Source organism: Elephantulus edwardii, unplaced genomic scaffold (genome assembly GCF_000299155.1).
Source record: "Elephantulus edwardii isolate Elephantulus edwardi_28Jun2011 unplaced genomic scaffold, EleEdw1.0 scaffold00014, whole genome shotgun sequence".
In the NCBI taxonomy this organism is placed as follows: Eukaryota; Metazoa; Chordata; class Mammalia; order Macroscelidea; family Macroscelididae; genus Elephantulus; species Elephantulus edwardii.
Window position 1 is genome coordinate 30,906,804 of NW_006399764.1, and position 12,791 is coordinate 30,919,594.

General features: G+C 50.3%; 1 protein-coding gene across 2 annotated transcripts in view; it reads right to left on the reverse strand.

The window, feature by feature from the left end:
- Window positions 1-11,778, reverse strand: part of DOCK8 (dedicator of cytokinesis 8) — a 151,456-nt gene extending 139,678 nt beyond the window's left edge. Inside the window, exons 1-2 of one of the 2 annotated variants that reach the window (XM_006881327.1) lie at window positions 11,677-11,778; window positions 570-745 (exon numbers count right to left, since the gene is read on the reverse strand). In XM_006881327.1, the coding sequence (XP_006881389.1) occupies window positions 570-697 (128 nt within the window). In that variant the 5' untranslated portion in view covers window positions 698-745; window positions 11,677-11,778. Of the gene's footprint in view, window positions 1-569; window positions 746-11,676 lie in introns of those variants that run through there. The other variant, XM_006881326.1, reaches the window with a different exon arrangement.
- Window positions 11,779-12,791: the final 1,013 nt, after the last annotated feature.

Genomic DNA, 12,791 nt, shown 5'->3' on the forward strand with positions numbered 1-12,791 from the left:
ACCCCGGTGACCACAAGCCCAGGCTTGGAGTCAACTTGATGGCACATGACAACACATGAAAGTCATGCATAAATAAAAAGGTTTCCCAAGGATACAAGGTTTTGTTTTGGGGGAAGTGAGTATTTTCAAAATGCTGGGACCAAGCATACATAAAGGCAGCGTCTTTATCTGGACACACCCCTCCCCTCATGCGGAGGACAATGTCATTGCCATTCTCTCAAGTGGAAGCACATCTCAGAGACCACTAAAGGTTGGGGCCGTGTGCCGGTGTCTCCTTCCTGGCCCTCTTATAGAAGAAATGCACAACAGAAATGCCCAGAGACGTGAGTTTTAATACTGAACAGGTTTCAGCAGAAATTCCTGAGTAAATGAGGAAGAAAGGCCTGGGAATCTACTTATAAAAACAAAACCCAGTCCATGAACATGCTATAGAGTCCAACAATCTAGTCACAGGAATAGCACAGGACCAAGGATGCTTGGTCAGTTGGGTACGGGGTCTCCGTGGGTCACCCTTACTGATGACAGTCCTGACGCCACCGCCCTGCCCAGGTTTTAAGAAGCTCACTCACCCTTCCTCTGGCAGGGAGGGCTGCAGGGTCCGGCATTCCTTGGGCGTGAACACCACGTCCAGGCTGTCCTCGGTGAAGTCCCCCAGCTCCTGGGCCAGCTCCATATCCAGGCTGCTGAGGTGGTTCATCAGAAGGCTTTCAAAGTCCACGGGTTCCACCGGGTCGTAAAACTGAGGCTGGAGGGGAGCAGAGGAGACAAAGGGGCCGTGTGAGCGGCCAGAGGCCCAGCTTCAGGGGGACTGTGGGGTCACCACCTCTCCTCACACCAGGGAGTGGAGCTGTCAGAGCCGAGAGGTGGTGTGTAAGTGGGGGAAGGCGGAGAGGAGACCGTCAAGTCCCAGCAAGATGAGTAATTACCATCAAACCCAAGGCGGGATTCTCTCGCTTAATTGCTTCTCTGGAGGAAGCCTGAGATCCAGGGTCAGCTCCCAGCTGCAAACTCTCTCCATTTTCCCCTGCAGCAACCCTCTCAGGCCAGGTCTGTCCTACACGGCCAAGCGTGGAGGGACACAGCCAAGTGTGGAGGGACCTGGTATTCTGGAAACTTAGGAGTCAACACCCTGTCATCTGAGAGCTCCCTTCGGCCTCAGCTGGCCGGTCTGGCCACCTCTGTCCTCTGCTGGGGGCCTCAGACTGAGACTCTAGGTGAGGGGTCCAAACACCACCTCTCAGTGCTGGGGGGCGTCTGGAAGGAATGGTATAGTGCCTTACACGATGGACAGCTGACCAGGTCAGTGGTTCAAATCCACCAGCTGTTCCATGGGAGAAAGAAGAGGCTTTGTCCCTGTGCAAGGATCTGTGGACTCTGACCAAGGGTTACCAGGAGCCAGAATCAACTGGACCGCAGTGGCACTGGGTTTGTATTTTTTTGCAGCTAAATGAGCAAACGGAAGACCAGCTGCTGGACTTTCGTGCACCTCACCCTCCTCAACCAGAAGGACTGATCTCTGCTCCTGAGCACAGACAGAACTTGGCAACTCTGTGGGATCGATTCCCAGCTATTGAAATGAAATGAGCATTGCAGTAAAACCATGCATGTGAATTTTTCGGTTTCTCAGTGCACATGAAAGTACGTTTACCCTCTACTGAAAATCCGTGTTTCCATGAAGTTCAGTGACATTTTAGTCTATGAAGTGCAATGTTATTGCTGTCTACCAGAGTCAGAACCACCCAGAGCTGAACTCCCAACAGATTTCCAGAGGCTGTTAATCGCATGAGAGGAGACTGTTCATCTTTCTCACTCAGAGCAGCTGGTGGATTCGAACCAAATGCCTTCGGGATGGCAGTGCAGCTCCCTATCACTGGGCCTCTGGAATGCCCTTAATTGTGTAATAACGTTATGAAAATTTTGAAACAGTGTAAGAAGTAGCAGAGCGGGGCAAGAAGCAGGCCCTGGCTGCTGGGAAAATGATACCGACAGAATTGCTCGACACTGGGCTGTGGCGAAGCTTCCATTTGTCAAAAAACACAGTCTGTGAGAAATAAGAAAGTGAAATGCAGCCTAATGAGCCTGCCTGTGAGCTGCCCCACTGTGTGCTGCCCCACTGTGTGCTGCCTGCCCTGTGCACTGCCCCACCAGGGGCGGGGGCGGGTCAAAAGAACAGAAGATGTGCTGTGGGGTTGCTGTACCTACCTCTTGCTACAAATGATCATTTTAAAGGAGGTTTCCACGGGCAGTAGACAGGGGTAACTGCTGTTATCTCATAGGCTGGTGGTTCAAATCCAGTGAGAGGTGCTTCGGAAGACAGGCCTGGCCACCTGCTTCTGAAGGCTCCCAGCCTTGAAGGTGTTCAAGTCTGTACTGCCCATGAGGGATGTTAGAAGGCAGAACGGACTCAACCAACAATTTTTAAAGTAAATTCCTTAGTTAATAAAGAGTTGGCAAATCTTTGTCCACACCCAAATACAAAACACAATATTTTTTTTTCTTGCCTGTCAAATCTGAAGAGACAGGAGCCATTCCCGTCAGGAAAGATGCACTCTGATCAAGCGGATGTGTGACAACAGTAACAATAGCAGCTCTATGACACACGCATTGATGGCAGACAGTCTAGAGCTGAAAGAAGACCTGTTGGCTCAGTGCATTACAGGAGGTCAGCTGTTTGAAGCCACCAAGCATCGCATGGGGGGGAAACCGAGGCACAGCCTGATCTGGTGAAGCTTTGATCGCCTCAGAAACCAGATGGAGGGTCATAAGTCAGAAGCAACTCAGAGGAAGTGGGTTTGGGTTTCTGTCCTATTGGGAGAGTTATTTAAAGCCAAAAGAGCCCTGGTGGTGCAGTGGTTAAGCATTCACTGGGGTAACCCAGTGCTTAGTGTTCTGCTGCAGGGGCTTCTCCGCAAACAGCCTGTACCACTCCAAGCCTGACCCACCGCCACCCAGTCCATTCCGGTCCAACAACTGGATCGGGCAGGTAGGACTGTCTGTGGGGTTTACAAGGCTGTCATCTTTAAGGAAGCAGATTGCCTCATCTCTGACTGTGGAGCAGCTGGTGGGTTTGAACCACAGACCTTTTGGTTAGTGGCTGAACACTTAGCCGCCATACCACCAGGACCCTTAAAAAACAACTTATGGTCTAGCTGATTGCTGGTAGCCCCACGTGTGTCAGGAAGCAACTATACCCAAGATAGTTCCCAGGGCTGGTTTTCAGAGTAGGCCACCAGGGCTTTCTTCTGAGGTGCCCCTGACTGGGCTAGAACCTTTAACCTTTCGATCAGCAGATTAGCAGCCAAGTGCACTGCCTGCACCACTCGAAGACTCCATAATGTCTATTGTGTCCGTGAACTGCAAAGCCCCAGGCAAAAGGAGAAAACTGGCCAATGACCGGGGGAGAAGCACAGCTCACACTACATCGAATCCATCAGCAGGCCCTGCCCGCGTTATATCTGAAATACCAGAACCCAAGCTGGGTCTCACCTTCCTCATCACCACCACCCTAATCCGAGCCTCTGTCACCTCCGGTCTGGGTACCTGGTGTCCTGCCACGCTCGGCCTCACCCTTGGCTGGTCTCACACTACTGGTCCTCTTAAAAAAAGCCCCATCACCAATCCTCGGGCATGCAATCAGGAGTGACCAGGCCCTGGAGAAGGATGCTGTGCTTGGAAATGAAGAGGGTTAGCGAAGGAGAAGAGGCCCCTTCGTGAGCGACCTGAACAGGGACTGAAGCAATGTGCTCATACCTGATGGCCCACATTTCCCTTCTGGTGGTGAATTGTTATGGGGGCTAATATGAGAGCATTTTCTTTTCCATCAACAGTGAGGTACTGGACTGCGAAAGTTTGGTAGTTCGAATCCACTAGCAGATCTACAAGGGCGATACTTGACAATCTGCTTTGGCAACACAACAATTAAGCACTTGGAAGCTAACAGGCTGCTAACCAAAAGGCTGCTGGTTCAAATCCACCCAGAGGTTTCATGGGAGAAAGCTGAGGTCATCTACTGCTGTAAAGATGGCAGCCTGGGAAGGCCGGGGGCAGTTCTATGTTCTACAGGGTTGTTTTGAGTGGGAATCAGCTCAAAACAACACCTAGCATTTGCATCACACTCCCTGACGGGTAACCAATGAAACCCAAGAACAGTTTACCTCTGTGAGGGCCACGGAACCACAGAAGTGTAAGCGAACCCATGGACCCTGACTGGAACCCATGAAACCTGACCTGGGACCCATGGACCCTGACCTGGGACCCAGGGACCCTGACCTGGAACACCTCCGAGACCCCCGCCAGCTGCCCAAGAGCAGAGCCCGTGGGTGCTCAGAGCCCTGAGGTGGGCAGAGCGGACAGCACCCCCGGGCCTCTCCTTCCTGTCTCTTTTTTTAAAAACCATTCGGAGTTACACACACAAACATGCCCCGTAACCATGGTGCCTTGACTGGTTTCCAGGATGTGGCTTCTCACCCCCTCTTCTTCAGTTAGGACCATGACGGTTCGCTGATTCATTCCATTTCACACTGAAACTTTTCTAGTCTCATTTTGTAAAATTGATTTCGTTCCCCTACTAAAGCGTCAGCCAAGCTTATCCATCATTTTGCACCCCCTTGAGTCCCCCTTAGAGCTGGGCGTTCAGCTTCTTCTCTTGGATAGGTTCTCCTTTCCAACTTCAATCATCAGAAAACAACTAGCAATTTCAAGTTTCATCTTAGCCAAGACATCAAGTAAAGCGGTCCCTGGTAGCACAGTAGTTAAGTGCTTGGATGCTAACTGGAAAAGGGGCATTTGAACCCCCCGCCCCTCCAGAGACTCCAAGGGTAAGGATTCAGAGTCTGATTGTTCACAGAAGACAGTGTAGGAAATTCCACGGGCTGTTTTCTTCTATCACAAGGAGTTGCCATCAGAATCAACTCATTAGCACTGAACCACAATGACACAACGGCAGACGTTTGACATCAGAGGGTCTGGCCAGCCTGCCCACTTGGCTATGGTGACAGAGCATATTCAGGCAAACAGGAATCCTGGTACAGGTGTTGCCAGGAGTAAGTGGCTGGGTGCTAGCCGATGATCAGCCGCCCAACCCCACTAGCATCTTTACAGGAAAAACACGTGGCAAGCAGCTGCTGTAAAGCTTGGTTATGGCCTGGGAACCCACGGGGCAGTTCTACCTTGGAACGGCTCAAAGCAGTGGATCTGGCTTTGTTTTGGTTCTAGGCTCACTCCACGGACGCAGTGGAGGCCAGTCCACAGGAAGTAGCACTGCTAGGCAAAAGGCCAGGCCTCTCCGGAATCTTCCCAAGGCCTTTTACCCTGCACTATAATCTTGAGGACGTCAAAAGATCAGGGATGTCTCGGAGAAGGTGCAGCCAGAGTGCTCCTTGGAGGCAAGGATGACAGAGCTTCGTCTCACAGACATGAGCGTGTTGCTAGGAGACGCTGTTCCTTGAAGAGGGACATCATCTTGGGAAGGTGGAGGGACAGTGAAGGAGAGGAAGACCCTCAACCAGGTGGACTGACACAGTGTGCACTGGGCTCTAGTGTGCCAGGAAGTGTGAGGATGGCACAGGACAGGGTTCAGGTCTGTTGTTCATAGGATCTCTATGAGACTCATTCGACTCAACAGTGCCTAACAATGACGACAACAACAACAACACAGGGTCACCACGAGTCAGAATCAACAAAGGCATCTGACAATGCGCCCAGAGGATTGGCAGGTGGTCCTCGCCCATCACCCATGAGAGCAAGATAAACTTTATCTTCCTTCTCCTTTCCTCCCGTGAGAGTCTTCTATCTGTGAAGATAGAAACTGGGGGCCGAGTCAGCTCGACCACAAGGCAATGCGACACGCAGCAGATTAGACTGAGAATTGTAGGACTTCCAAGCGCTGCTCCTCAAATGTAGGTTGCTAGGCCATTCTTCCGAGGCACCTCTGGGGTCACCCAAACCCCAACTCTTCAGGTAGCAGCAACCACAGGGCTCACAGATGCGTCTTGGAGAAGGTGCAACCAGAGTGCTCTTGGACGCAAGGGTGACAAAGCTTCGTCTCACAGACTCTGGGTGTGTTGCTAGGAGATGCCATTTTTTGAAGAGGGACATCCTGCTTGGAAAGGTGGGGGGACAGGGAAGGAGAGCTAACCTTCAACCAAGTGGACTGACACAGTGACGGCAGCAATGGGCTCAAGTGAGTCAGAGATTGTGGAGATGGCACAGGACAGGACAGGGCTCAAGTTTGTTGTTCCTGGAGTTGCTGTGGGTCACACAGGACTCTACAGCACCTAACAGCAACCTCAACTCCTACCTCGGCGGGTCCTCTGAACGGTTCTCATCCCGGGTAGCTGATTAGTGTTCCAGGAAACCTGAAAACACTGAGATACTTCGCATCAGAAACATTTAAGGATGCATTTCACAAAGAACAAACAGGTATTCAAAACACATGTCGTTAGGTGCTGGAGAGTCAAGTGTGACTCATAGCAACCTTACGAACGCAGATCTGAGACTCACAAACTGAGTGGCACCTTGGGGTTCGGGGTGCGGCATGGGGGGCTGGTTATGAGTGCACGTTATTACACACACTATCTGCGTGTGCTTTAGTTGTTGTTATTCGGTGCTTGAGAGTTGAGCACAACCCATAGCGACCCTGTGAATAACAGATCTGAACCTTGTCTCACCCTGTGTATTATTTATCAGGTTATTATTTAAAAATAAACAAATCAATAAAAATACGCTGTCTCTGGCCTCATGCTTAAGAGACATTTAAAAAAAAAAAAGAAAGTGTAATTCCTTACCATCAAGTCACCAAAGTGCCCTAGAATAAATATAGTGAAAGGACAGCATTGTGACAAGCCACTTCCCTGATTTTAAGCTATGCAGTGTTGCCTTATTGTTTAAATGATCACAGTTAAGTGTTCTGATATTCTCATTCTTTGTAATGTTATCCATATTTGTTACAATCAACACAGTTGAATATCTCTGCATTGTCAATAAAATAATCTTTCTAGCAGAGAAAGAGAGAAAGAGAGAGAGAGAGATTTTCTAAAGCTGTGCCAGGAACCTTTAGGTGACTCAACCGCGGCAGAAATGAGCCTTGCCATAAAGGCCCACTGCTTTCCTAGCAAAACCCCCACTCGTGTTTTAAGATAGAGTGAAATGCACAAACTTAGAGGAAGTTTTACGCTGATGAACTTTCGTCTGAGATGATGGCTGTGGGGAAAAACAGTAGTTTGGTTTGACATTCCCAACACTGGCAGCAGCTGAAGGCTTGTGATGATGCCCAAAGGTGTGTGACTGTTAGAAGAGGACTCACCCTCCATGCCTGCATGGTTCCTTTATTGTATTTTGAGTCATTGATGTGCTTAGGGAACCCCCCCAACTTTATCTGCTAGACAACCCATGACCCTTAGTCACCCTTCAAGGCCGGAGCTGACCTCACCCATGGCTTTTACCTTCCAGCTAAATCATAAACAGGGCTATGAAATGATCAGTAACACCAGGGAGGCACAAACTCCTCTGAACAACTAGCCACACAAAGTCATCAAGGCGGCATTTGTCTCAGCTCACAAGGCAGGAAGGGACTGGGGAGAAGGTTGAAGGGAGACAAGAAGCACAGGGAGGAAGTGGGAGGAGTGCTGGGGGATTCCCACGTGGAAACTGCAGTCTGTGGAATGAAGCCAAATGTGTGTGAACTGTTGACTGGAAAACAAATGTGCTCTGAAAACTTTCACTCAAATCACAATAAACTTAAAAAAAAAAGTAGGGAGGGCAGAAGAACCCCAAAGCTCTCCACTATGTAGGACGTCTATGTGTCCCTGTCTGTTAGAGAATTCTTGAGAAGGGGCAAAAGCAACAGACTCTGCTGACATGGGAGTGAAGAGCTGGAGAGGGATCGTCAGGAAATCAACCTGGGACAAATGACAGAAACTTGGCTTAAAGGGTATTGGTTTCGGGTTACAAATTACCTTGGAAGGCACCTCACTTTAAAACGAAAAAATGTCAGGGTGCTATGCACTTGCAAACTGGGCCTGGACTAACACTGGGCTTTTCAGTCACTTCAACAATTGTTGCTTATTTCTGATCCATCTTTTGGTATCTGCTTTTTTTTTTATTGGGGGTACAAGGAGGTGAGGGTTGGGGGCAGAAGGGTGAGGATGGGCAGGGATGCAGTTGCAGAGCTGCAGAAATTTGTTGGTGGGGGGAGCAGGTGAAGGACAAGGGCAGACAAAGAAGTCATTCATTAAAAGTCACTTAAAAAAAAACCCCAAAAACCAAAACCAAAAATAAAAATCCAAAACCCAAACAAAACATAATGCCTGGGAATGATTGTATGAGACACAATGTGAATAAAGAATAGTGTAAAATACAATGTATATGCACTTGGTAAGCAAATCAGTACAAAATAAACATTTTTTAAAAACACACTTTCACCCAAACCTAGGAAGTAGCATTTTGGTGTGGGAAAGTGAGTAATGTTTTCCTTGTAACTTTGTTTACAAACTTTGTAGCTTTGAATAAAAAAAAAATCATTTCTCTTTGGCTGGGGCTGGGGTGGGGGAGGGGAAAGGCTAAATAATAAAGCTGTAGACTAGAATGAAAGCTCGTGTTTTTACGAAGGGGTTAAAGCTGCTGGAGGGAAGGTCCTCCAGGACTGGTCTGCAGGGTTTGGTCAGGTCACAGCAGGGCCGATTCATTACAAAGAGCAAAGCACCCAGGCCCCTCCTTTGTTTAGGACACAGAAAGACACACAGTCGCTTTTGAACTGTACATTCTGAAATCAACTTGAGTAAAAAGTAACGGCAATAATCTTAGTTTTCAATTAAATGTCCATTCAAACAATAGCCACTGGCATGAGTCATGTGACTCACTGAGACCCGTGGGCCTGCTCTGAATGCCCCTAAGGCTGTGACCTTTACAGGGGTCAATGCTTCACCTTTCCCCACGATGGATTTGAACCAGCAACCCTGCAGTTATCAGCCAAGAGGCTTAAATACTGCTCTACCTAATTAAACACATATCACCATCAAATTTAGGGACCTAAACAAACACACTATCTCTTTGTTCGAGGCTTACCTAGGAAATCTCAGAACACACACAGAGCACCTGACATGCTCTTATTATAATTTTCAAACAGGAAAAAAAGTACAAATAAAAGGGTCAGGTTAGCTAATCTCCGAGGTCATAAATAGATAGTCTTTTGGGAGAAGAACTGTCACCCTCAGTTACCTCTTTGCAATAAAAGAGGTGCCCGTTTGGGGGACCTACTATGGTCATGACTGACCCAACACACAGATTAACCTAATGAACAAACCTTTCAAAGACACACTCACCCCGGCCTGTGAACTCACTGCAGGCAAGATGGCAGCCACAGGAAACAGGAGGGTTGCAGAACTTGTGAGAGGAGAAGTGGCTTTGAAGTAATAACCGAGGGGGGAGACGCCAGCCTCCCCCAGACAACCGAGAGTGAGCGGAGTGAGGAAGTGGCTGGCGACGGTTGTCGCCTGTCACACAGGAAGCCGGCCCTCCCTCCGGTTTTAGGCCCCATCTCCACCAAGTCAGATTTACCCAGAGTCCTCAAGTAGCATAACACACTGTTACGCCTGTGCTGATACAAAAACATCAGCGCGTTTTTTGCCTGCCTGTCTGTCCTGCTGTGGCGGCTTTTGTGCTGCTGCGACGCTGCAGGCTATGCCACCAGTATTTCAACCACCAAGAGGGTCACCCACGCTGGACAGGCTAATGCAGAACTTCCAGACCAGGAAGCGAGGAAGAAAGGCCTGGTGATCGCTGAACCACTGGAATCGTTTGGGTCACCACAGAACCACATCACTTGCTTTGGACACACCATCCAAATCCAAGCAAATCACCCCAAGTCCATTCCGAGTCAAGGGGAGCCTCCAAGGTTTCCAGGTCTGTAATCTTCGTACAAGTGGACTGCTTCCTCATTCTAAGGAGCAGCTGCGTGGATTCAAACCGCTGACTGTTTGGTTAGCAGCCCGGCGAATCTACTGAGTCACCCAGGCTCCGGTCATTGGGAGGCACTGCCTGCTGGAGGAGGACAGTGAGCGAGGAGAGGGAGCCCCTCGGCGAGGTGGATGGACAGAATGCTGTTGTTGTTGTTAGGTGCCAGTGAGTTGACCAGGGCCCAGAGTGACCCCGTGAGGGCAGAGTGACGGTCCATCCTACACCAGCCTCCTGACCTCCACCACGCTCAGTCACTGACAAGCCATCTCACTGAAAAGCTTCCTTTTCCTCACGGACCCTCTCCTTTTCCCAGCATGCTGTCTTCCTCCGAGGCCCAGAGCCTCCTAACATCCTTCTCCAGAACGAGAGCCAAAGTCTCGCCATCCTAGCCTCTGAGGAGCGACAATGACATTGAACATGTGGTGACATTGAACATGGGGAGGGAGCGGGCAGGATTCTCTCTGATGTGCCTGTGTCCTTGTGACTGAAACCCAATCCAATGACAGCTAACGACAGGCAGCCTTCAGCTTGTCGAAGAGCGGCATTCAAGCCTGAGGTCGGTACACTCTGTGTCATTCCAGGTCCCAGTTAGACGACGTCCCGAGAAACGCAAAATTGCAGGGATTGTTGATGACCGGGGTTCAGGGGTTAAGAGAGGAGATGGACTGAAAGGAGCAGGAAGGGCCTTTAAAGATAGACTGTCCTATCCTGCCCTGTGGCAGTTAAGCAACTGTACAGTCCAATAGCCATCGATTTGTGAGAAAGTAGGGAATTTTCAAGATGGTAAAAAAGATCAGATCAGCCAGCAGATGGGCGTTAAGTGAACAATAACGCCTGAGAGGAACATGCTCCTCAGAAAAACATGAGACCACAGGGCAGCGCGTGCCCCAAAACACAGCTCAGAAGACAGGAACAGGCAAGGAAGAGGGAAGGTGGACGTGGGGACCCCAGGGCCGAAGTGAGGAATGTGACACAGGGCAGACTGCCGCCCATGTTATGATGCAAAATGTGCATGAATCATTCGGCACAGGACTAATAGGCCTGGCAAAAACCCACCCAAACCACAATAATCATAAAAAGGAGCGAAGCTGAGGGCATGTAAATAATCTCTTAAGGGAACTAGTTTTTAAAAAATGAGGGTTTGTATGTCATGTGGCTTTGGGGACTTTACACACACTTTTCCTATAAAGCTGGGTGCCAAGGATGGCAAGGTTCCAGGCTAGTCCCTTGTCCGCAAAAGATGTTGCTATTGTTGTTGTGTACCATCGAGTTGGAACTGACCCTCCAGTGGGTTTTTGGAGGAAGTTAACTGGATGAAAGGAGATTGGTTAGCCTCCTTCCATAGACAGCTGGTGGATTTGAACCATGTGCCTTTGGATTGGAAGCACAACTCCTTACCATGAAGCCACCAGAGCTCCTAGATGGCACAACAGTTAGCAAGCTCGGCTACACGTCAAGATGGGAGACTCAAATTCACCCAGAGGCACCTCAGAAGAAAGGCCTGGCGATCTGTTTTTAAGAAACCAGCCTTGGAAAACTGTGTGGAGAGCTAGTCAGGCACCCCGGGGTCCCCAAGATAGCAAAGGGCTTGGCTGGGACATGCAGGGAGTGTGGAGAAGGCAGAACCCTAGGCATGGTGTCTGATTTGTGTGCCACGTCCTGGCTGTGGAAGGAGAGAGGGCGCGCGGAGGGACGGAGGCAGCGAAGGCCGAGCGCACTCACCAGCTGGAGCGAGGGGAAGCCCGAGGTGCTGGCGCTGTGACTGTGGCGGTGGCTCTGGCCGAAGCTGGGCGGGAGCGTGAACTGCTTCCTCAGCTCTGCAGAAGAGAACCTGCAGGGAGAGAGCAAAACGGTAACGTGAAGTGTGGCTGTGAGAACAGGGCAGTCACGAAGCTGCACTGCAATCCCAGAGGTGCGTGGTTCTAATCCACCAGATGCTCTGCTGGAGAAGGAGGGACAATCTCCTCCTGTACCTGTTAGATCCAATTTGATGATACACACACACATAAAATAAAATTAAATAAAATAAAAAAAGAACCAGGGTAGTGACAGACACAGGTGCCACCCCCCTGTCGGGGATCCTGGACCTCCACCAGGCCACTAGCAGAACAGCTGCGGCGGACTCGGCTGTGACTCTCTGAAGACCCCCCATCTGGTGGTTCTCAGAAGCCAGGCCACAGGCAACCAGGGGTCCTGCCCCTTCCTGGGAAGATGACGGCATGAGGAAGAAGGAGAGTATGAGGTGTACCCCAAAAGATCCAGAGACAGCAAGCACTCTCTACTCCCCAGGTCATTCTGAGGAACTGGCCAGCCCTGAGGATCCACAGTAGTGCAGTGTGTTGAGTACTGGGCTCTTTTCAAAGGTTAGCAGTTCAAATCCACCAGCTGCTGTTTCTGTAAAGATCAACAGTGTGAAAACCCTGTGGGCAGTTCAATTTGCCCTAGGGTGTCCCTGAGGTGGAGGTGGCCCACAGCAGGACGCAGGTATGGAGATGGACATCTAGCCAGACCCAGGAGGGTAAGTCCTGAGCTTTGGGGTCAGGCCCACAGGCCCATTTCAGGCGGCTGCACCTTCTGGCCAGCTGTCTGCTAGAGCAGAAGGCGGTGGGGAACAGTGACACGGGCCCACAATGAGCAGGACAGATGCGGGGGACACAGCGGAGGTGGACGCTTGCCGAGGGTCCTGAAGACGGTGCATGATGGGGGTGGGGTTCTCCGACTGTATTAAGGTTGTCACGTGTCCCCTCGCCCCCATGACCACCTTCCTGCGAGTCCCTCAGATGCTCCTTGGGGCTCCCAAAGACGGTGTCATTCAGAGCCCTGGTGGCGCAGGGGCT